Below are 24,646 nucleotides of genomic sequence, written 5' to 3'. Positions count from 1 at the left end.
TCAGTTCACCCAGGCCTCTTGCTAATTCCCACATCCCCTACTCTTGCAACACCTTCTGATCAGTTTTGCCTGAAAATGTGCCACAGTTCAGGAGGGCTGAGGCCAGCTTGAACAAGATGAGCACAGCCCAAGGATTGTTTCTACCAGCCTTGGCCACTGCTTTTGGGACCCTGCTGGTACACAGGCCTGAGTAATCTTGGGCAGGAAACCTCCAGCTCTTTTTAAAGCCCTTGCAATACACAAGACATGCTCTACTGTCTCCCAGAGCACCTAGGGAACTTCCAAGGCACTAGTTCTTCATAGTGGAGTCAAACGTCAACAAATCAAGAACCTGTGCATGCCAGCTTCCAGCAGTAGGCTGGATGACCATCCCTGGCAAGTGCAAGGACTGGTTGCCAGGTTGCCATAGCTTATACCCAGCCTCAGAGAAGTGTATCTCTGTCCCAGCTTGGGAAGCCATTTCCCGGAGACTCTCTCAAATTCTGGATTTCTCTCTTCTCTGTCTGTTTTTCTCTTTTTCTCCTCTAGGAGACCTTGAAGAGGTCAGAGTCTCAAGGTCTCGCCCCCTTTTCTTACATCTTCATTTTGTCTCATCCAGCAAGTCCTTTCTTGTGTATTGCCATGTCTGGAAACCTTTCTGGCCTTGCCAGATACATCTTTTATATTTTCCTCTCTTGTGAGGCCAGACACCCCTATGGAAAGAGACTGAGGCTATAGCTGTGCACTGAGGAAAACACAGTTGCTTGTCCTTCGGCAAATCACATGCAGTGTGAACTTTATTAATAATGTCAGGAAGATTTCAGGAACAATGAAGGATAGCTCACATCACTGAGGGTTTGCACAATCAGTACTGACAAACAGAAAACCCAAATGTCACTGAAATACTTGGAAGATGCTCTTGTGACAGTGAATATCTGTGAGTGCCTCAGTAGGACCGTGTGCCCCTGCATGATCTCTTTAACAATTAACTTTAGGTAAAACAAACAAGTTGTTTGAGCACATTACCGATTTCCTAATCTCTGTTGGCAACTGTGATTGTTTGAGATAAGGTGTGTCTTCAACGAATAATTAATACCAATAAAAGTCTTAATTTCATAACACAGGGCAATCTAACAAATGATTGACTACTAACACTGACTGACTCTGCCATGTGACCCAAAACCTGCTCTTGAACTAACACAGACCTTTGGTATATAAACTCAGATTCTGACAGCCAGAGCCACTCCCTCCTGAGCCACAGAAGAAAATGGAGCTCCTAGGAGGAGTCACTGTTGTCCTCCTGGTTTGCATTGCTTGCCTCCTCTCCTTTGCAGCATGGAAAGGAAGGTCTGGAAAGGGGAAGATGCCTCCAGGACCAGCTCCCCTTCCCATTCTAGGTAGCCTGCTGCAGGTGAAACCCAGTAACTTGGCCAAAACCCTCCACAAGGTAAGGTTACTTCTTCTTCTCTCTTCCTGCTGTGGGTGAGAAATGTGTGGGACCTGTGCATGGGGTCAACCTGTGGCTATGGCTCGATGACTTGCAATTCCAGAGGAGCAGAAAAGTCATGGGGATTGCAGCTGCTTCCCCTTATTGCTGTTGCCATGTTGTTCAGGGCTGATAAATAGAACCCATCTCCACAGCCACATTTATCATGGGAGAACCAAAGCTTGATGTCACCAATGTGTGAGGCTAACTGCCTGCTGTGGGAGGCAGCAGCAAGGAGACTTTACAACTCTTCCTCACTATTTGCTCCATGGCCATGTTCCCTCTTGCATTTTTACAGCTCAGTGAAGAGTATGGACCAGTGTTCACAGTGCACATGGGCACTGAACCAGTGGTGGTGCTGCACGGACATGATGTGGTGAAAGAAGCCTTGGTTGATCGTGCAGATGAGTTTGCTTCCAGAGGACACATGCCAATTGGAGACAGGGCTAACAATGGATTAGGTATGTTTGCTGACTGAGTGCCTTCAAAGGTGAAGGGAAGGGCTGGGGATATGTCCAGCAGATTAGAGCTGGAGTGTACCTTGCATGAGGGAAAACTGCAAAGGGCGGGTGCAACTCACCTGGAGAGGGGAAGGCAGAGAGGGCTGCTGATTTCCATCACTCATAGGGTGTGAGGCAACAGAGAAGGGGAGCCAGATTGTTGTCAAAGATGGGCAGGGAAATGGCAAGGGGCAGCAGCCACCAGCTGCAGCAAGGGAAATCATGTATGGGTGAGTGATGAATTATTCACAAGGATGTTGGGCATTTAGTGGAGAAGGCCAAAGGCAGGCAGAACTCCAGAACCCCCAAACCACAGTACACTGTGATGCTACCATGTCAGTGCTCTCCAGGGACAGGATTCACTGCCACCATGAACCACTGTTCATCTCACACACAGCATGCCTAAGACAGGTCTTCCCTCTCCCTTCTTCCTCTGCAGGGATTATTTTTAGCAACAATGAGCCATGGTTGCATGTTCGGCGGTTTTCTCTCACTGCTCTGCGGAACTTTGGAATGGGGAAGAGGAGCATTGAAGAGAGGATACAGGAGGAATCTGACTACTTGATGGAAGAGATCAACAAAACAAAGGGTACAGTCAATTTTTAATATATTTTATGTTTGAAAAAAATAGGCTGTACTAAGGGAGCTCAGATCTTTAGCAAGGAATGAAGTTCCTATGGATTTGGTCCATGCACCACTTACCCCTCATTACAAAGCTGTAATAATTTTGTGATCATGTTCTGTTCTGTTCTGTGTGGAGGACCCTTCTGTGTCACTCAGAGACTGATCTGGTATTTCCACAAACAACCAGGGTTCGGATTACCCACAGTAGCCATAAGTAGACATACAACATTTCATGGTTTTTTTTTCACAGTCTGTAACTTTTCTGAAATCATAGGAACACCTTTTGACCCAACCTTCATGCTGAGCTGTTCTGTCTCCAATGTCATATGCTCCATTGTCTTTGGGAAACGGTATGATTATAAAGACAAGAAGTTCCTGGCTCTGATGAACAACATGAACAACATCTTTGAGATGATGAACTCCCGCTGGGGACAGGTACATTCAGTAGGCATTTCACAGTGGCAACATTCTCCCAGGGGAGCAGGAGGCCTCTATCCCAGTGAAGTTCCATTTCAGTCCTCTAATTAGGACCCCATCAATGCTCTGATGCACTGAAGGTATTTCATTCAAGAGGAAGAAATACCCTCACCAAAGCTGGAATTGGCTTTGCCAGCTAACTGCAGCTTCCCAATAATCCTGGACACCCTTCTTCTCCACTTCTAAAATTACTACTGCTACTACTACTAAGCAAGCCCTGCTAGACTGCCCAGCCTCATAGTCCTTCTGTTTGGCTCAGTTGGCAGGGTTGTGGCTTTCCTGGGCTTTTGGCTAATATCAAAGGACGGGGTAAATGTCATACTAGAGACCTTCCTGTTTCTTTCCTTCCAGCTCTACCAGATGTATTCAAATATCCTGTATTACCTGCCTGGCCCACACAATAATATATTTGCAGAATTTGATGCTCTGAAAGCATTTGTAGCAGAGGAGGTGGAGTTGCACCAAGCCACCCTAGATCCCAGCTCCCCTCAGGATTTCATCGACTGTTTCCTCAGCAAAATGCAGGAGGTAAGGAGACAGATGGCCCCAGCTTGTCCCCAAACACATCTATGCTGAGTCCTTCCCTCTCATAAGTAACACAGACATTGGGCTGACCCCTTCCAAGTTAGCTATGCAATGGGAAAACAGCAACAATATCCCAGATATTGCCTGTATTGGAGCTTATAGCTCTGGGTCTGCGTGCTCACTAGCCAAAACTACCTGCAGCTGTTTGGAGAGGGAAAGCTTCCTCTGCTTTCACCAAAACACAGTGACTTCTTCAGTTTGGTCTTGCAGTTCTTTCACTGCAAAGCAGTTGGCACAGAAAACAAGCAGTGGGGTGCCATTCAGTGCACAGCTTAAAATAAGTTTGGTATTGAGTTTACTGCTCAAGGCAGCATTGCAATGCCCCAGATGGCTGTTGTACCTTAGCAGAGAAATGCAACAGCTCTAGGAGAGAAGGAAGGTCTGGGATGACATGAGAAAGGGCCACTACTCTCAGCTCAGCCAGAGAAAAAACAAAGCCTTTTCCTTAGGAGAAAGATCGTCCCAATTCCAGTTTCCACATGAAGAACCTGATAACAAGCACCTTCGACTTGTTCATTGCTGGAACTGAGACAACAAGCACCACTGTACGATATGGGCTTCTGCTTCTTCTCAAATATCCAAAGATACAAGGTACCAGTTTGTGACCTCTTCCTCTCTAGCTATTCTCTTGGGCTGGGCACATGACTAATATCACATCCTTCTCCCAGATTTTCCCTTCATCTCTCTCTCGGACCTGACTGTGTCCACAATCTTTATTTAGCCAAATCAAGAGAACTTTGTTTGCATGGGCAGAGATGGAGCTGTGTTCCAGTCAACATCAAAACCAATGTAATGCTCCTGCCATCAGTGATTTTTAAACAGCATAAGGGCAACCTATTTAGATAGGGTTGGTTTTATTTACCCATCTGATGGTTTATGCCTCTCATGACAGAGAAAATTCAAGAAGAGATTGACAAGGTAGTAGGACGATCAAGAAAACCTTGTGTGGCTGACCGGACCCAGATGCCCTACACAGATGCTGTGGTCCATGAAATCCAGCGCTTCATCTCTCTTATTCCCCTGGCTCTCCCTCACACTGTGACGAAAGACACCAGCTTCAGAGACTATGTCATTCCTAAGGTTAGCTTCCTCAAGTTCAGCAGTTCTTAGGCTGTCAGTTACAAGAACAAGTTAGAATTGTTGTGGCCTGACCTTGTTTTCACCCAGCCCTTTGTGAGGGTTGTATCCTCAGGCAGCTGTAGCTCACTTGCATTCCCTTGTTGATGCTCCATGGGCCAAGACTAGAACAGTAGCTCTGACCAACATTTTTGTTCCCTTGCTCTGCAGCTTTACCTATTCGCAGAAGCACAGTGGGTTCACAAATACCCAGAGCAGTGATTCTTCACATGAAAGGCAGCAAAGTTGAGGAGCTGCTCACCACCATCCAGGATAGTCTGTGCACATGCTTGGAAGCAAAGTCATTTGCTGGTTATTGAGCACAGAAAGACTCTGAGCAACAAAATGCTGTAGGAATGTTTGCATTGAATGGAACAAGCCAAACCTGTTTGCTCTGTTCTACTACACTTCCTGAGGCAGTCTCTGCTGGCCACTGCCAGAGACAGGCTGGTGGGCTAGAGCAGCCCATGGCTTGGCCTGGCCTGCTGCAGCAGTGCTCTTTGCTCTTCTGGGTGACTGTGGGAAGCTGGGAAGCAGCAGCACATGGGCTGCTGGTAGTGTGATTTCCAGCTGTGTAAAATCATAAGGCAGGACCCAGAGAACTGCTCAGCTGACAGCAGAGAACCCTTGTGCATCACTGCTGAATACTCCAGCCCCTGTTAATGGCTGGCCAGGAAGTGGGAAGATAGAGGACTGCGGCAGCAAAAATCTGTCAGGAGAGGAGAATTCCACAGGAGCTTCTTTTCCACAACTTTGTGTGCTCTTGGTATTTTGGACTTTCTGAAAAGAAGGGACATAGTGCATCTACAGTATTATGAAACACCAAGAAAGAGAAGAATTAGGTGGGATGTGCCCTGATGACCAGAGCAAGGTGAAGATGAATGTTCTGGAGATGAGAGGGAGAATTCAGGAAGAGCAGGCAACAACTGCTGTGACAATCAGTAAGGTCACGCTAAAGCTGCCCCCTCTAAAGGGTCTCCAAGGGAAACCAAAGGCACTGGTAGGGTTATACAGGGAAGCACAATCTCAACTTGTCAGGCAGTCTGAGTGATCTAATTTGCCTGCCTTTCATGTTCTGCTCTTCTTGTGTTACTTCAGGGCACCACAATTTACCCTGTTCTCAGTTCTGTCCTCCATGACAATAAAGAGTTTCCAAACCCCCATGAGTTCAATCCTGAACATTTCTTGCACAAGAATGGCACCTTTAAGAAGAGTGACTTCTTCATGCCCTTCTCAGCAGGTAAAGCACAGGTTTGCTCTTTTCCTCTCTGTCAGCCTCCACCTCTGGTGACTGCCCTGCCTTTCCCCGCAACACACAACTGCCTCTTCCCAACACGGTCCCACTGGTGTTTCCTTGGGGCTCACTGCTCTCTGGATAACTCCTCCCTGCTGCTCCGATCTCCAATGGCATCTCCCATCTTATTCAGGCCTGAAGCTTCTCAAATCTCCTGCTAAGAGTTGTCAATGCAATGATGTGAATAGAATCCACTGGCACTGTCTAAAATACCTGTCACCTTCCTGCACAACCACCCAAGTCGTCTGAACAAATATTTTTGTGGTAGCTCCACTTCTTCCCAGCACCTTTTAAGTACCTCTTAGGTTACATAAACCATTTACCTGTCAATAGGCCCAACCTTCTACTTTCTCACCTGTGCTTTATGTCACCCTGCTCTCTCTTGACTCCTGTGATGTTCCCTCCACAGCTAAATCTTCTCCTGCTCCTGTTCTTCCTTCACACACCCATCCAAACTGTCAAGGGTCTTTTGCCAACAAATTCTTCTCTTGAAAATGTCCTCAGTAACCCTGGCAGTCACCTCACTGCTATGGCTGTGTGTAAGAAACAAAGCTGTGCAACAACATAGCTGCTTAGTACAAACTCTGGTCTACTCAGAAAGACTCATTGAGTTCTATTTGCTGCTTTCACTTTCAGGAAAACGAATATGCCCTGGAGAGGGACTGGCACGAATGGAGATATTCTTACTCATAGCCACCATCTTGCAGAACTTTACTCTGAAGTCTGTTGTCAAACCCCAGGAGCTCAACATAAACCCGACTCTGAGTGGGACAGGCAATGTACCTCCTGCCTACCAGCTCTGTGCTGTCCCCCGCTGAAAAGCACTGAACCACTCTCCAGTGTCCTGAAACTGGCTATTCCTTTACATCTTATTTACTCAAATTAAGAGCAGGAGCATTGACCCACCTTTCCCAGGCCTTCAGGAAGGCAGTCCAAACACAGGTACATGCACAAAGTGGAGAGCTCTGAAGCCTCCCAGAACTCCACTACACTGCAGGAGGCTCTGATATCGCAGCCTCTTAGACTGTCACAGGATCAAACAGCTGGTTTTGTCACCAGCACAGCTTCCGTGGCTGCTCTGCAGCACGTGTCCCCCCCAAGACCATGCTTTGCAGATGGAGAGTGCTGCATGCGTGTACATTCACGATCCAATAAACAAAAATCTACTTGTAAAGATTTGAGCTGTTATTTATTTTGGGTTGGGGCAGTGCCCACATCTACTGCTGCACTGCAGAGTAGGATTACAGAGCCTGTGGCCAGCACCTTGTGGGAAGGGCTGTTCCTTCTGGGCAAGGACCCTGCCTTTGTCATCCACTGTGCTCACTGCTGCTGCTTGCAAGGAGCTCCAGAGCAGTCACGGCGCACAGCACACCACCACTCGGGAAGGCTCACAGTGCTGGAGGGGAAGGGTGTCCTGCAGCTTGTCTGCCAAGTGACAAGAATGAATTCATGCTTTTTGCAGGCTGTTGCAAGGAGATCACTTACCTGAGCATTGGAGACTGCAACCAATTCTCTGGCAGCTCTTTTTCTACCATCAGTATCACTGCAGGGATTTAGATGTTCCTCATTAAAATGAATTAATTTAGGAAAAGGATAGTGTCTCATATTTCTGCCCCCAGCTACAATTTGGTACCCTTCTTTCAGTAAGAGGTGGATGGTTTTCATAAACATATTGCACCACAGATGACTTTCTTCTGGGCTTCTTTGTTCCTATGACCTTTGGTTGTGCTTGGATGTTCAGTTTGTTGTGTTTGTCTTGATCTACTTTTACACAGATATTTGTTGTCCCCTGCATCGTGGTCATATAAATATCCTAGTGGCAAAATATAATTTCTGTGATTTGTCAGAAGGCATTCAGAGACCATGTGAGTACTGCAAAGAAAACAGTGTGCAAGAATTCCCACCTCCCTTTGGAAATGTTTAGCATTATTTTGACAGAAATATCATATCTGCCCACATCTCAGGCCCATCTCTCCTTGTCCCTCCATTTTTTTCCCATGAAGGCAACAGCTCTAACGCTTGTGTACTCTAAAACAATGACAAATCATTGCTGACTGCTCATCTGGGATTGCAGCAAATGGACAGATGTGCAAGCAGAAACAGCAGTCCTGTGTGAGACCCAGGCACAATGGGAGGAGATTATCTTGAGGTTTTCATTAGTCTAAGGCTGCCCTTAAAGCCAGTCCCGCATATCAGCAGCATGTATGCTTTGTTGAGAACAAGCTAAAAATGGCTTACATCTGGAGGTCTTGGAGAGGATGACTCATATTCATGTCTTTCCTGCCCTCTGGGACGCTGATTCATCTGAGGCAATGAACAAAACCATGACAAACAACATCTATTAACAATTCACCAACAACTGCATGAGAAGCATAGGGCAGTGAGAAAATGTTCTCTTACCAAACAGCTCCAGAACACAGGACATGCTTAGGGGAAAAATAACCACACAGGGGATAATATTTGGGATACTACTCAATATATCCTAAGCTGGATGCAAAAATGCTCTTTCGTTCGGGACAATGGCAGGGTCCTCTTGACACCCGCCCACAAGAATGACCTTGGAGAGGTCCTCTTCATAATCTAGGGCACCAACCTCCTCTTTGCTCCAACTGCCCCAAGACCAGACAATACCACCAGGACAGAAAGGCTAGGGAAGATGCTAAAATCCAAGCAGGTATCTGAAACTACCCCTTGCACTGTAAGGAAAGGCAGAGCTAAGGAAGGAGTGAGTTTGATTGATCTGGTTGGGGCAGAGAACAGGAGGGTTAAACAGCCCCCAGGGTGCTTTTCAGCCAATAGATAGGTGGTCCAGTGGCCTCTGACCTCCCCCCTTATTCCCATCCAAAGACCCAACTCCCACTCACCATTTCATGATTCTCCATTAAAAATCCCTACATGCAGTAACAGCAGACTGCCCAATGTTATGGTTAGTGCTCATTTTAGGATAAGCTTCTCTTCCTGCTAATACATGCAGGACCTGCAAAGAGGAAGAGATGATGGCATTTGACTTGGGCTTACTCAGACAAACTGGCTGGGCCCCAGCACTTCCAGGCTCTGACATACACCTGGGAAGCTGGGTTTCAGGGCACTGGAGCCTCCATCTCTTCTCTACCAGCTGCATGGCAAATAAGGCAGCTTCTGGCTCTAAGAGTGCACTTAAAATGAGGCACAGAGGGGAATCCTGCTTTTGCTTTCTAAGGCTACCACCTCATATGCCAGAGCACTTGCTGGAAATGCCAGGACAAAGTGGAAGATTTCTACTGGCTTGATGCTGAGCCCAATGAGCCTGTCTGGTCTGAGGCATCATTCTTTGAAGTAAGTCATGCCACTGGGTCATACTGTGCCATGGTACTCTGGTGCAGGAGGTTACATGGGGATGCTTAGTGCTTACTTCATCTCCATTGCTGCTTTGCCTTTGGGAAGAGCTGGGAGGGAATTCAGATACCATGAAGGTTTGGGTAGCTGTGACACACACCACAGGAACTGTTCTGGGTGGTGGGACATAAATGAATTAGGTGTGTGCTGGGGAAAGAACACAGACATGGCTCTTAGCAAGCAGGGTAGACATCAAGCAGTGGACAGGAAGAAAAACATTTTAGCTGCTGCCTTAGCAGCATTTTGCTGCCACGGAAAGTGGACTAAAATTTTGCAGTTAAGGAACATCTGCCTCGCCTGCTGTCCCTTGGAAGAGGAATTTCATATCTCTGGGTCTTTGGGACCTGCTGCTGAAGGCCATAGCCTGCAGTGTAGCAAATGAGCCAGTCCTGTGAAAAGTACTTAAGGATGGATACCCAGATCCCTTATACTCAACACTGCAGACCTGCAGCTCATCCCTCTGAAGTGTGAGCAACACATGGAACAATGTAGCCCTTTGGCTGGCCAACTTGTTTCTCTGCCCCACCCTCTAAATGCTCCCTTGACTGCAATAATCAGTACAAACCTGAAGGCCCACAGGAACATTCCTTCCTGGTATTAGCAGTAGACACAAACAACAGCTGGCAGAACAAGGAATGTAATAAGAAATTTCCTCCCCTTGAGGAAGTGGAAAATGCATGCATACAACAGAATGTGCAATTGAATCCACAGTCTTTAATGAATGCAGAGATTTGTTCTGGGCACAGGTACATTTGTGATTGTCCCCACACCCTCTTCTTCTTCTTCTCCTCTAAAAATCATTTTAGTTAGTGAAATGTAAAACCACACAAAGACCAGAATACATATTCACACATCAGAGGGTTTGACTATTTTTTCTTAAGAAAATTACACTCATTTAGAATTATTGACTGTTAAGTCCAGTCAGTACAGCAGAAATATTCTACATAGATCATTGGTTGGAATGCACAGTATAACATTTGTGAACACACTGTCACAAAAGACACCTGGATGAGCACTAACAAGTGTATTAGATATGTCAAACCACATTGCCAGCATCTGCATCGAACCAGTCTGGGATGGATGGGAAATTACCAAAACATAGAACAAAGATGTTAAAGTACATGGGAACCTGCTACAGTAACTTTTCCCTAGAGCCATTGCTGCCACTAAAAGGTTGGGAAACTTGAACTGCTGCCTGCCACCTGAAACTCTGCTTCTGTTTCACCGGGATTTATGCCATGCTTTTATTTCCAGACCTGAGTCAATGTAATTTTGGTTGAACTGCAGCAAAGAAGAGGAGGACAAACACACACCCCATCTAGCAGAGCTCACTTCCCCAGACTTGCATGGTCAAACAGCTTGAGATCAGAAGTCTTGCCTGTAAAAAGGCCACAAAATTTGAAAAAAAGAAACAAAGCAGAGCTAAAATAAAACAAACCAAAAAAAAGCAAAACAAAAACAGAGATAACAGGATTTTATACAGCCTGCAATAAAGCTATAGTCAATGGTACAGTATTGTTTACATTACACTTATTAAGGCTTTGACTACTCGTCTTCTACATGCACATTTTATATACATATAATCCTCTCTGTGTGTGTGTATAAATTACTTTACTTTTCTTGTTCTAAGCAAGAAAATATTGTCATGCATTTGCTTCTCCTAGTATTCACAATACTTGGACTATTCAAGGATTTCTGGAGAGGACTGGGTCTATTTATTATCCATCTGAAAATGCCCTTATCTCCAGGAATGTTGTTTGTGCTGCACAGTGGTACTGGCTCCACACTTCTCCACAGTCACACAGTCTCCACAAGAGAGGAGGTGCCACTCCAAAGCCTGACAGCACAATTGTTATGTAAACATAGTAATCCTTGGATTATAAATACTTTATTAAAGCTAACATACCTCAGCTTTTAGCTCATAATTGCCCATGAGTGCCTTAATGAAACATTCAGAATAAAGTGTTTTTTTCCTCCCATGTCAACTGCTCAGTTACAGTGGTTCCCCTAAAACACACTTTTCCTTATTTTTCTTCTGAAAGAAGCACCAGGCTACCTGTTAATTCTCCAAGCCTGTGGCTGGGTAGCTTTCACGAGAAAACAAGAACATGTCTAAGCCTTACAGCTCTGAGTGCTCTAAGTCAAAGTCACCATCTCATTGCACCCTTGCCATGAAGTTAAGAGACTGGGCCATGGACCAGACACACAGGGAGGAAGCAGAAACCAGAAGAACTCTTCCACTCCTAGCACCATGCCTGCAGCTTGCACACGTTTGAGAGGTTCCCAGAGATCACCAAAGCTGACCTGTAGCATTGCCTGTGTCCCTCTGCCTCAGGACACCCTGACTCCCCCTGCCCCAGCGTTTCCTTCAGTGAGAGGTTCTTGCCACTGAAATCACAGAGCACTTCTAGGTTGTGGTAGGGAGCCCTGGGGAGAGCAGCTCAGCTGTGAAAAAGAAGGGCTCACAGGGAAGTGGCAGTAAGGAAAGGAAGCAGCATAAAGAAGGCTGAGAAAGGCATGGGTGGAGTGAGGAGAGATTCCTTATTTAAGACAGAGCCTGGACTGCTGCCACAGCCTCCTGAGCTGCTTTGCATGGTGGTGTAAGTGGAGCATGCTGTCAGCACTCCTGTTACTAAGCTTTGCCACCATCACACAGTAATGCCTTGCATCCCACCACAGGATTTCTGTATCAGCCACCACCCTTCCCTTAGGCACTGCATTGAAATACTTCCATCCAACACAGACCATGACAATTACTACAAACCAAACACTGGGTCCTTCTCATTCCCTGGAATCCAAGTAGCTAGGAGCCCTGAAGAGACTGTCCCTGTCCCCTGCCTTGCTCTCCACTCAACAATAAGCAAGACAGTAATAGAGAGGACAACAAGAGTGATGCAGGCACAGCCACCTGGTTGTTCTCTTATTGCACAGAGTAGTTGGGGCAGGTAGGGGAGAGCAGGTGGCCCACAAAGTCCTTTGAAAAAATCCTACTGGTTGTCTTGTCCAAAACACCTGCTTGAGAAAATATGTTCAGACAGCTCATGTAGATGTTTGGGAAATGTCACCAAGAAACAAGATATACAAGAGACGAAGGCTATTCTCAGTTCAAGTTCAGTCTTCATTCAGCCCCATGGCAAGTTGTGCAAAATACAATGTTTATGCCCTGGCAGGTATGATTAAAAGACAATTTTTTGGTCCTGGATAGGTTAACAAGGGTCATGCTAATAATTGCAGAGGCAAACCTTTGAGACCGGATTTAGTTTTAGTTACAGAAAATACTGTACACCACTTTTGGCTAAGTGCACAGAAACTTTAAGAAAAAAGGACAAAGATCACAGTTAAATGTCTCCATCTTCAGATGGGGAATATCTGTGAAGAGCAGTCAAACTACTTTCTCATGTGCAATGCATCCTGAAATTTGGTACTTATGTATCGGGCATGAAATCCTTTCTTGTTGATGGTGTCATCTGTGTGGAATCGAATCATAATGGAATCCCCTGCAGAGTAGATTTCTTCCAGAGGCTGCAGAAAAGGAAAGAGGACAGTACACAGTGGTCAAGTATGCCAACTAAATTACTGTCTACACCATGATAATAGAGTTTAAGCTCACAGTGAAGACACACTGGCCAGTAAACATAAAGACTTGAATGCTCAGTACTTCATGCCCTGATCTGCCTTCCTAAGCATATTCCTTTGATCTTTATGTTTGAAGACTGATGCCACTCCATTCTATACAGTCACAGTTCTTCCAGCCACTTTGTTGACAGGTTTCCCTGAATATTCTTGATCCAATATTCAGGTTTAGTGCAATTTGCCACTGTCTTTTCAGGAGATGAGACAATACAAACTAGAACCTGTTTGGTAGCTGAGGCTCTCCCAGGGTTCAAATAACTCGGGTACTTATCTAACATGACAATTCTGGTTATGTCCCCCATTGTTGTGACCTGCTGCAATCTCCTTGTGCTTCCCTTTCCCAGCCATGCGTCATTCATCAGTGTGCAGGTAGGTAGATTACTACCCAGCTGCCCTGAGCTTCTTCAGACCAAGCTGCTATGCCTTTGCTTATTTTCCAGACCATTTCCCCAGTTTGTGAGAACTTCTTTCACACACCTGCTCCCTGACTGTCTCTCTTTAAAATCAATAAGAAACATCTCCATTTCATTGCTGAAGGCCTAGAAAAAATCAAACACAGACCCCCCTGATTTCGAAAACCACACATCATTTTTCATGCTAGAATCACTCCTGGTAATGGGGATGCAGGTGACAGTTTAGGAGACAGCATGCCATCCTAAAGGCAGAAAGTATCACACAGCTCTAAGTCCCTCCACTGTTTATTATGGCCACAACATAACTTGGCTTGAGCCAGGAAGCAGCAGAGGATGAAACTGGCCTTTGGAAGCCATTTCCCACATTTACACAACACTTTCATGGCAGGGCTGGGGCACAAAAGCGTGACAGTCTCATGCTGCTGTGCACAGCCCTGGGCTTAAAAGGACAGTCAGTCAGCAAGAATTTTCCAGCCAACACTGTGCATCAGATAAAATGGCTGTGATGTTCTGCAGAAGAGAAAGAAGCAAAACCCAGCCACAAAGCATTCTCAGTACCAGTTTGTGACAGCTGCCCCTCTCTAAAAACGATATGAGGATACCTCCTTGCCACCCCCAGTGACCCCTCTGAAATCACCACTATCATGGCTTACCCCTGAGCCACAGAAGCGTCCCAGACGGGGTGCAGTGCTGTCATAACCATCGTAAATCTCCATGTAGTCGTACCCACAGTCAGCCTCCTCCTCTATCTCGAATATCTGGAATATTAGCTCCACCCCATAACCATCTTCAGCTACAATCACCCATTCACAGTTGGCTTGACCTGGGTAGTTGATGTCCCCAAATTGAGCATGGGAGTACAGATCCTTAGCTTGTACTTCAGCTTTTAAGAGCCCACCACACTCTGAAGGGAGAAAAGGACACAAAACAGTCTCTCAAAGTCCTTACTCACAACAAAGACTCATCCCATGTTTGGGTCAGTCATGAGCGGAGAAGACCTCCAGTTTGAAGTGCAATAGGGAAGGTAATTAAACACTGCACCAAACTACAATAAACCAGTGAATTCTACAGTCACCCATGAATCCAAAGATCCACAGAGCTTACAGGAACTTTTGCTTTTTGTACAGAACACATATGGAAAGAGGTGATCAGTTTAAACTGGCAGGATAGGGTTCTTGACACATACTCTGAGAAACTGTATTAGAAAGCAATTGCTTTGTTCTTTGCCTTTGTCCTGTAGATGAAATTCTGACCCCAAGTAATTTGTCAGCAGGAAGCACAAACACATCAGAAAACTGGGGACCAAAACAATCCTCTTCTGCCCACACAATGCACAAAAGTAGCCCTATGTTTGTGCAGAACGTGGGTGCTTTAGCAGAGTTTTCCCACCACCAGTGTGGAAGATGTTTCTTCACCAGTGTCATGTGAATGGGCACTTTGAGCATGTTTCATCTATTTACAGTGGCAGGGATTTCAAAGAAATGAACGTTGGCACAACACACACACCTCTGTGCTGCCACAGACAGGAGGCTCAAGCTGTGTCTGTCCACAGCACAGCTCTGGACTAAACTGCATCACCTCCTTTTTCAGTGGTTGATGTGGAACAAAACAGATTGTTGCTCAACCAAATACTTCCAATTGAAACAAAAGAGCCTGAACAGGAATGTCTAATACCAAGAGAATTCTGAGCTGGTATTTATGGTATGGTACTGGCAGCGGTCTGGGAACAGAATGCACACTACTTAAAATGTAGGCTAAGCTTATTGAGGAGAAAGGTGTGTTTGTTTATACCTCGTAAATAGTGTAGTGAAACTTGATGGACATCTTTTGGTACTGGAGTATTGGCAGGCAACCAGCTTACCTGTGCTGTGCTTGGCCTGGAAACCTCTCCTTTGCACAGAGGCATCAGAGTAAAACCTGAGGAACATCTTGTTGGTAGAAGCCACTACAGGGTCTGGCTTCTTGCTGCCACAGAAGCGGCCAAGGATAGGTGACTTGCTGTTGGGCCCATCATACATTTCTAAGTGGTCATAGGCACATTCTTGGTGCTGCTCAATCTCAAACTCACTGAAGGTCTAGAGTAAGAATATGGAGAATTAAGACAGCTGTAAATCTGAGTATGCAATTTAGCATAGGGTGAAGTGCCAAGTGAGAAGCAGACCAAATGGTACATCTGTCCCACTCTCCCCACAAACTAAAACAGAATAATGTGCTTTCAGACCAGAGTGATCTCAGGATGGCAAAGACCAGAATTCCATATCAGTGTGCTGTGTTGCCTCAGCCTTGCTGCCTCACATGGGTGCATGACTACAGTTATCAACTGCAAGCCTTGTAACACTTATTTTTCTGGATCAAAATTCTGCCCAGCACACCAGATGGGCTGTTCTGCAATATTACTTCCACTGAGCACAGGGATTATTTCCCCTAATACGTGAGCCATCTGCACAGCTTTGGGCATGTCCTGCCATTTGCATCAGGCCATGCTGTAAAATGGGCCTGACACCTCTCCCTCACAGGGGCTAGGGGCTGGCTCAGTCATCACCTTGTGTAGATATGGCCCCAACACAGAGTGGCTCAAGAAGGAGGGGTAGGGGTGGGAGGGCATTTATGCCATCTGTTTACGGAGGGCAATACTCCACAGTTGTCATTTGCTGGATCTCTTCCAAGCTGCCTCTCCTCTGCCTTGTGTTATCCCTGTGAGACCTTCTGCCCTTTTGCAAGCCAGGGCAGCCTCCCAGGAAACTGTCCTCCAAGAGCTCCAAGCAAGACCTGAGAGCATCAGCCTCCTACACACACAGTGGTGGTGGGAAGTCACTTCAGCTCCTCGTAGCCCAGCCTGCTTCTTGCCTGACGTGCCCACTCTGTGGTTACTCACTACTTTCACCCGGTGGCCAGGTGTTGCAGAGATGTCCCAGGTGCACTCTTTCCGGCTGGGATACTTGTCAGGCCAGTTGGGACTGCTCATCATTCCCTCTGCACCGCTCAGCTTGTGCTCACAACCAGCTTGGGAGAGAGAAATTGCATTGGGGCAAGTCTCACATGGCAACCCTGCAGTGTCCTGCATGGTCCTCTCTGCCCACTGAGACCCTCTACAGAGCAGAGACACAGAAGGCTTTGGACACCAAACAAGACCATTTAGTTTTACTCCATAGTTCTGGTGGGTTTGTCCTGTACATTTTTTGAGCTAATCTGGTAGATGGTGAAATGGTCTAACTCATTCCCCTGTGCCTCATTCACCTAACCCATGTCCTCACACCCTAATCTATTTCTTCTGCTCCTTCACCTCGTCTGCCCGGTTCCTAGGGCCATGACGTCTAGCCCTCCACAGTGGGTGCTACCTCAGCCTTGCACTGTTTTGCCAATTTGGAGAGCTGGATCAGCTCATGGAGAGGTCATAGAGCTCATGGAGAGGTCAGACAAGGACCAGAGACCATATACAGAAAAGCCATGGGAGCACATAGAAGGGATAGGGGTGCAGGAAGAAAGGTAGTTTTGGCACAAGAAAATTGTTAGATCAGCCCATCCTTTCTCTTCTGACTCAAACACAGTAATTAAATGAAGCAGCAGTGACCAGTCTAATGGTGATGTCCTACAACTGATCCTTTTGCAAGTCCAGTTTCTCATCCCCACCCTGTCCATCCCCTGGGGTGTGTGCCCTGTGGCCATATAGAGAGCAAGACTGGAGAATGGGAATGGTCCTATTGCTAGCCAGTTTTTCTGCCAGCTGGGGCTTTTTCAATGCCCTTGCCTGGTATGCTGTACAAACTTCCTTTCAGCACAGGGCAGGAAGTGCTCTGAACCAAACAGTGTTTGAAGTACCTTGGCTTTCCCAAGGGCAGGAGTGGGGACTTTACCTTCTTTACAGTCATGGCCGTTTTCATGCAGTATGAAGCCATTTCTGCACTGGCACACATAGCTCCCAAATGTGTTGACACATTCATGCTGGCAACCACCATTGTCTTTGGAGCATTCGTCCTTGTCTGGGCAGGATCAAACCAACAAACACTGAGTTGACAGTGACACAAGCCACCACAGCCACCAGCTGAGAGCCCCACACCCAGGCTGGCAGATAGCAAAGCAATTCCAGTCAGCTTTTTAGCCCAGATCCTATTCTCTTCAACTGCCTCATATTCCATAAAATGTATCCCAAATGTGTTCTATTTTAAAATGTAAGTTTATTGGTTAAAGACTCCTGTCTAAAAGAAACCTAAAGCAGCATCTCATTCTTTAAGAATAGAGTCCAGGAAAAGCATCACACAAATTCATTAGCTGACGTAAAAATCTACTTCATATTTTCAAGTTTTTATGTTGTTTTTTTTTTGGTTTTTTTTTTTAATGAGCCTCCATTTCTAAATAACTCTGCCTGAGCACAAACAGTCAGGTGATGAAGAAGATCTAAGGTCTGAGCCTCTCCCTGAAGCTGAAATATGCCCCAGTGGATCTTGACTCCTGTGTGTTCAGGACTATGCATTCCTCAGTCTTACTTTCTGAGCATAGGATCTGCTCATGGTTTCCAGTCCAATTTAATTTATGAGAAGCTTATCTCCATTTTTTCTTGGGACAATGCCCTCCCTAGATCTCATTAACTTCATCTTGTCTCCTCACTCCCAGACATATTTCTAGATGAATCACACCCACCTCATCCTTCCCCTTGGTAGATTTAATAAGTCAAACCCTTAGCTCTGATTCTATTCTGCACCTGTCCTAGTTCAAGACCATTTTGCCTGATCATTCTCTTTAAAAGCATTAATACTCCTAGGACTCTGCTGAAAAGACAGAACGAAATTGTATTTCTGCTTCCAAATGACATACAGTTAACCTCCAGAACTGCCTGCCAACAAGGTACATCACTGACAAAGGATTCAGAACAGAGGATTAAAAACTTCCACTAGTACATGCTGCTTTTATGGGAATAATTGCTATAGAGAAGACCACTGGAAAACTTCTAAATCTTCTAGTTTCAGAGGAAAAAACTTTTGTTTAGTACTCTAGGGACAGAAATAATTTCTAGGGTTAGGTTCCACACTGTTTTGTGATGTAGAAGGACTGGAGGCATTGATGGGACTCATGCATCTTCCTGACACCACACTATGAAACTGGACTATACACTGCATTGAGAACCCAAGATGAAGGTGACACAGAACAGAGCAACCATGTCAGGCTCTGACAGGATGTTGAACAAAGTTCACCAAAACCAAGAGGTTCAGTCAGAGAAGACAGCAAGTGAAAGAATACAGTCACATACCAGAGAAGTAGTGAACTTTAAAGCCTTTCTTGGACACAGTATTGTCTGATTTGAACTCCAGTCTCATGTTGTTGCCATATGACGTGATTACTTCAGGCTTCTCTGAGCCACAGAATTTGCCATGTAGCTTGGAATCAGAAGCCAGCTCACTACGAACCTCAACGTAGTCATATTTACAGACCTGCCAAGAGAGGAAGAGATTTCTCAGCTCTGTGGCCTTGGAACAGAGAATTTCAGAGGAAGGGGACAGAGACTTCATTGAGAAGGAACAGAAACAGCCTTGTACTCAAACGCACTTCTATATTGCCCAAAATCTCCTCTGTCAGTTTTCTCACCCCTCTGCTTGCTGCCCTGATCTTAAAGCATGGGTGTATTTTTCAGAACAGCAAAGGTTCCACTGAATTTAGCAAAAGTAATTATTTCCACCTTATCCAAGAACCTGACAGTGTTGAATGAACTTTAGCAGCCTCCTGAATTATGGAAGTGCCACTGCTCCCATTTACAGTAGTGAAACTCCGACCTGAATGCTTTGTTCAAACTCCACTATGCACAGCAGAGAACAGACTCTTTTCCTGTTATTTCCTTTATCCTTGAAGAACTCTACTTCGTTGTTCATTTCCAACTGTTTTCCTGCAAAAGGAGCACTGGGGAGGTACGAGGTTGGACATCTATTAGGGATGGAAAATACCTATAATTATGCAAAACTAGTAAAGAAAAGAAGCCCATTGTGCTGGTTTTGGCTGGGGTAGATTTCATTTTCTTCACAGTAACTGGTACGGGGCTGTATTTTGGATTTGTGCTGGGAAAAGGGTTGATAATATCAAGCTATTTTGTTATCGCTGAGCAGGAGTTGCATAGAGTTAAGGCCTTTTGCTTCTTGTACTGCTCCACCAGTGAGGAGGCTGAGAGTGCTCAGGGAGCTGGGAGGGGACATGGCCAGGACATCTGATCCTCACTGATCAAACGGATATTCCATACCACAGCACATCCTACCCAGTATATAAAATGGGGGTGATTAGAGGGAAGAAGTTTCTGTCACTTTCTGATTCTCTCCCCCATTCCACTGGGGGAAAGTGAGTGAGCAGTGGTGTGGTGCTTAGTTGCCAGATTGGGTTAAACCATTGCACCCACTTATAATAAAACAGCTTTAATCCTTCCACTCTACAGAGAAAGCACATCCAAACTTCAAGGAGAACAGTCACTGTTATTGGTAATTATGTCGAGGGTGGGAAAATAACCAGAAGCTCCACCAGTAAGACAGAGCCTCCTCTTCCTTGTACCCCAAGGATTTATCCAGTTCTGATTTAGCCAGTAGTCCCACCTCTGAGATGCAGGGACTGGTTACGTACATCATTGCCTTCCAGCTCAAACACTTCGAACTGCAGAGAGATCCGGTACTGGGCTGGAGCTACCACCTGCCAGACGCAGTTTTTGTTAGTAGGATATTCCTTGGGCCATCCAGGGCTAGTAATGGTCCCATTGAGCTTGGTGATGAAGCCCCCACAGGCAGCTGGAGAGGCAATAAATGAACACAAGTTTTACTTGGTTCTGTTCAGACACACAGACTGGGCCACAGTGTTAACTAGCAAATGAACCAGAAGCTGGTTGGTGGCACATTTCAAATCCCAGCCTCCAGAACAGGCTTAAAATGCTGGGAAGTGTGAAGACAGAAAGTCCACCTGCTGTAAATCACCAGTCAAACACACCCAGCAAGGCTATGGCCCTGAGAGCCACCATGTGGGACTAATTTCCTTTTTAATATCTATCTTTGGCCTTACTGTGAACCAGTTCACTTGCCACAGTTATAAAAGCCAGCTAGGTAAATCCACCTACAGTCAGTGCTACAAACCTTACTATTGAAAGTTTATCAGTAATTGAATAATTACAAGATAATGGAAGCCTAGGGAAGACATTCCTGTCAAATCTTCAATGGTTTATCATATTTGGACTGCATCTTCCAAAGGGAAAGTTGAAGGCAAAGACAAGACTTAGCTTTATTATCCCATTTCCTTTAAAAATTTAAGGCATCTCAGCTTCATCCACTTGTGGGAGGGCAGGGCTGTTACCTCAAAGGAATAAACTACAATTTGCTGCAAAATTCTATTTGCAACAAAGCAATTTTTTTTCTATTTTTCTTCTTGCTGTTTCTTGAGAACAATGAGATGGCTGCATCTTCAAAACCCACAGGGATAAAAGCCTTCTGTGTCTTGTTCCCAGCACCATTTTGCATTAAGAGGACTAACCCAAGGGAGCAGCTTCAATATAAATAGAATAGCAAGCAAGTGGTTTTGGAGGAAAAAAAGCCATTTATTCTGATGTATACTGCTACAGTTTCAAAGACTATCCTGTTTTCCCCACAAATGAAGTTTAAAATAGGACGTTAAGAGTTAAAAATCCTGAGGTTAAAAATCCTGGAGGTTAAAAATCCTGCCAAAATAAAGCAACTTAGCAACTGGTTTGCTAAAATTGCAAGAAATAACTTTTAAAAAAAAGGAAAAAAAAGCTTTCAAAAGCCTTTTGCACACACCTGATTGTCCTCACCAAGTACACAGCACTCTTACCCAAACAGTTTGACAAAAGCAGAAGTCAGGGCAAACCAGGATATGCTGAGAACACCAGTGATAGCATGTGGAGCTCCCTAAATGTTCTGACAGAGTTTTAAGACAAGAACAATGGATGGATTCTCAGTACACCAACAGCTGTATTGCTGGTAGAAGCAACACTTGTTGCATGAGATTAACTCTCTAGAAAGCTGACACAAACAGCTTCTGTAATAGACATGGGTTTTTTTTTCCTCCATAAAAGAGGAAGGGAGGAAAATTCTTCTCAGTATGGAAAAGCCTGTTTTGCATGCAGACAAAACATTCATATTTTATTATATGAAGTAAATTCCTTTTTGAAAAACAAATAAATTCAGCATAAGATTTAAACACTTTTGGGGGACTCAGTGGTTAGGTTGTAATGCCTACTTCCCTTATGTTGTTGCACTGTGGGACATCTGGTCTGAACAGCAATCTCTGGTCATGAAGGACAACTGGTTTTAGGGATGTTGAGCAGTACAAATCAGAGTATTTTCAGGTTTTTTTAAACCAAAACTTGTTTTTCAATGGAAGATGTTAAAAAAAAAAAACTCAACTGGGGTAAATAAAGTGAAATAAAGAGGATGCAAGGGCAAGGAAAATCACTTCCAAGACTGTTCAATTCCATTTTTAGCTGTATTACTTATCCTACAGTCAGATGGCTCAATCTGTAGGCTACTTACCTTCACAGCTCCTTTTATCAGCTGTCAACTCATAGCCAGGCTCACAGGTGCATTTGTAACTGCCCAGTGTGTTCTCACAGTGCTGCTCACACCCACCATTGTCCGGCAGGGAACATTCATCCATCTCTGTCAGAAGAAAACCAGAGCAAGTTGCACTTTCCTGACCATCCAAACACCCTGACATTCCTCATGCAACCCTTCTGGACAGAAGGAAGAGAGCACTGGCTGCTGAGCCAAGACAGTGGAGCAGGCACTGCAGCAAAGCTCACAGGTGCCGAAACACTCCAACACCAGAACCATATAGGACTACCACTACTGCTACTGGGCAACAGTGCTGCTTCTAGACACAAGCAGGAAAACACTGTCTCCTGGAAAGACTTCACTGCCTTTTGTTCTCATACACCTTTATTTCGGGCTTTGTTTTGTTTGTTTTGAATTCCTCACGCTCTTGAGTAACTTGAGCTACCAGGTACCAACCCATTATGGCACACACAGTGATGGAGCTGAGAGAGGTCATACCCCATGGAAGCTGGCAGGACATGCAAGTAGTTCTGCCTTTTCACAGGCACATGAGCTCTTGCTACCCTAGACTTTGAAGTCAGGTTCTTCAATCATGTCTCAACCACCTGAACTAACATTTTAATATAAAGATGATAGCCACTGGCTTCTCACCCTGATGCCTGATCCCACATGCATCCCTTAACAGATGATTTTATTAACATGGCTGTGATGGGTTAGCCTCAGCTGGCAGCCAAATTCCCACCTAGCTGTTGGTTCACTCCCTGGCCTGCCACTCCCATGGAATGAGGAAGAAAACAGGAAGAATAAGAGCAAGAAAGTCCTGGGTTGAGACAGACAAATTGCCCACAAATTACTCAATTTTGGGGAATTTAATTTAATTTACTGCCAATTAATACAAATATCTGAGTGCTGGTTTAGGTATGGAGAAACAAAAATGGGAAACAAATACATTCAAACACTTACAGAAAACATCTTTCTGCTTCCCTTTCCTGGCTCAGCTTCACTTCAAGCTCCCCTCTCCCCCTGACTTGTACCCCTACAAGTTACACTCAACCCCTTCAGCAAAGCCATGGCTGTACAGGGGCAGGAGGGGATGGGGAGCCACAGGCAGTACATTACCCTGCTGCTCCTCCTCATTCTTCTCCCCTACTCCAGGTAGATGAACTAACACTTCAACCATTTAAAAATAGGTTTCACTGATACAAACAATTTGTTGTCAAATTGAAGACAACTAACCAAGAACAATCCTGGAGATATTCCATGAGATATACCTGACTGGGTGGACATGAGGCAATTGCTCTCCATATCTTCCTGGCAATACATCTTGGGTGTGACCAATGGCTTACCCTCTCTAAACTGAATGCAGGTTTATTTTCTCTGAAAACTTAGACACTATCATTGCCATGTTCTCACAAAGCATAGCATTCAATTCCATCCTTAACTCTGATCTTTTAGGCTAAGTTATTTTGTTTCAGTGTTGTAAGACATTTATTTGAAGTTCTATTCCTTTCATAATTCATTAAGGCACGGCTTACCCATTGCTCAATCAGCTACGAGAAGCAGTCTGAAGAGTGCCTGCAGAGCCATCTGATTTGCTCCCTTTGCTCATAGAGTGCCTGCTTGTCACAATCCTGCTGGTAGAGACTGCAGACTTCAGATTCCAGCTTGAAACTCCACATGGAGCCTGCACACGTGTCTACACAGCTTTTGCACGCAGACATCAGCTCTGCCCACAATGCAAGCTGGCTAGAAATTGTGCTGCTATGACTACTGTGATGCCTGGTTCAAGGAAAACCACTTTGCTCCTCAGCTGAACTTACTGGCATGAACTTAAAAATGCTCTAACCATCTACAAACTACATGGTTTCTGCTTCAAACATGAGAAATCTGAGCAGACACTGAAAGAGCTAGTCTGCCAAGAAAAACTCCACAGAAAATACCTGTGTCTCCAATTGTATTAGTGTACAAGTTCACACAATTTTACATTAAAAAAAATAAACAAATTTATTTCTGACTATCTGTATCAACAGAGAAAGAACTTCAAGTTCAGGTACAACTTTCTTCCCCGACAACCTCGTAGGTGAAACTCAAATTTTATAGAATGACTTGCTGTGTCTCCATGCAATCCTAATCTCTGAAAGATATCTCTTTCACAATCAGCCTGCACTGTTCACTCCTGAAAGGAGCCAAAATATCTTTAGGAAGAAGTATTCTCTGTGCCTTTATGGAACCTAAGAAATTTAAACAAGGAAATCTAGGTACTGTGAGAGCTGTCCAGAGACTGTGATCAAATGTCACAGTATTTGCCAGTGATCTTTCAATCACCCTTTGTCACAGTCCATTAAGGCCTCTCAAATTTACAGGCCAATATAATCTGTGAATTAAACTTTATTTACCTTTTTTTCTTTTTGCATTTAAGTACATGGTTTAAGAATTATGGGTTATAAGTTATGACATTTTGTGCCTTGAATGGTGAATAAGTGAATTCACAGGATAGACTAGTCTGAGCCAAGGGGATTGAGCCCTGACATGTTTGTTTGTTGAAGTCTTAAATTGATGAAATAAAGTTTTATTCATGGTATACATTCTCCTGAAAATTTGAGAAACCTAAATGGACCATGACACCCTTAACACGA

The 24,646-nt window shown here is 44.9% G+C and overlaps 2 protein-coding genes across 5 annotated transcripts in view; one reads left to right on the top strand and one right to left on the bottom strand.

Annotated features, from left to right (window-relative positions):
* The first annotated feature begins 1,246 nt into the window (after nt 1–1,246).
* LOC134046407 (cytochrome P450 2C19-like) lies at nt 1,247–6,879 on the top strand. 3 transcript variants are annotated; one of them, XM_062496856.1, is made up of 9 exons: nt 1,247–1,426; nt 1,764–1,926; nt 2,405–2,554; nt 2,864–3,024; nt 3,418–3,594; nt 4,101–4,242; nt 4,544–4,731; nt 5,866–6,007; nt 6,698–6,879. In XM_062496856.1, exons 1-9 carry the CDS (start codon nt 1,247–1,249, stop codon nt 6,877–6,879), a joined length of 1,485 nt encoding a protein of 494 aa, XP_062352840.1. The 3 variants fall into 3 exon arrangements, with proteins under 3 accessions (XP_062352840.1, XP_062352839.1, XP_062352842.1); XM_062496855.1 differs by having other exon boundaries at nt 2,864–3,033; nt 3,427–3,594; XM_062496858.1 differs by lacking the exon at nt 3,418–3,594.
* A 5,944-nt stretch (nt 6,880–12,823) lies between these two features.
* TLL2 (tolloid like 2) overlaps nt 12,824–24,646 on the bottom strand; it is an 83,321-nt gene continuing 71,498 nt past the window's right edge. For both annotated transcript variants that reach the window (XM_062496140.1, XM_062496141.1), the window contains 8 exons: nt 21,990–22,115; nt 20,077–20,237; nt 18,728–18,908; nt 17,337–17,462; nt 16,358–16,485; nt 15,344–15,557; nt 14,136–14,386; nt 12,824–12,958 (listed from right to left, as the gene is read on the bottom strand). In XM_062496140.1, coding sequence (XP_062352124.1) covers nt 12,824–12,958; nt 14,136–14,386; nt 15,344–15,557; nt 16,358–16,485; nt 17,337–17,462; nt 18,728–18,908; nt 20,077–20,237; nt 21,990–22,115 — 1,322 coding nt within the window. The remainder of the gene's footprint in view (nt 12,959–14,135; nt 14,387–15,343; nt 15,558–16,357; nt 16,486–17,336; nt 17,463–18,727; nt 18,909–20,076; nt 20,238–21,989; nt 22,116–24,646) is intronic.

Source organism: Cinclus cinclus, chromosome 7 (genome assembly GCF_963662255.1).
Source record: "Cinclus cinclus chromosome 7, bCinCin1.1, whole genome shotgun sequence".
Lineage (NCBI taxonomy): Eukaryota > Metazoa > Chordata > Aves > Passeriformes > Cinclidae > Cinclus > Cinclus cinclus.
This window is presented reverse-complemented; position numbering and strand designations above follow the sequence as displayed.

What these genes read in the sequence shown, in the direction of transcription:
- LOC134046407 (XM_062496856.1), top strand. Translation starts at nt 1,247, where the DNA reads ATGGAGCTCCTAGGAGGAGTCACTGTTGTCCTCCTGGTTTGCATTGCT. An exon ending in TCCTCAGCAAAATGCAGGAG is followed by an intron (nt 3,595 to 4,100) that starts GTAAGGAGACAG and finishes CCTTTTCCTTAG; the next exon opens with GAGAAAGATCGTCCCAATTC. An exon ending in GAGACTATGTCATTCCTAAG is followed by an intron (nt 4,732 to 5,865) that starts GTTAGCTTCCTC and finishes GTGTTACTTCAG; the next exon opens with GGCACCACAATTTACCCTGT.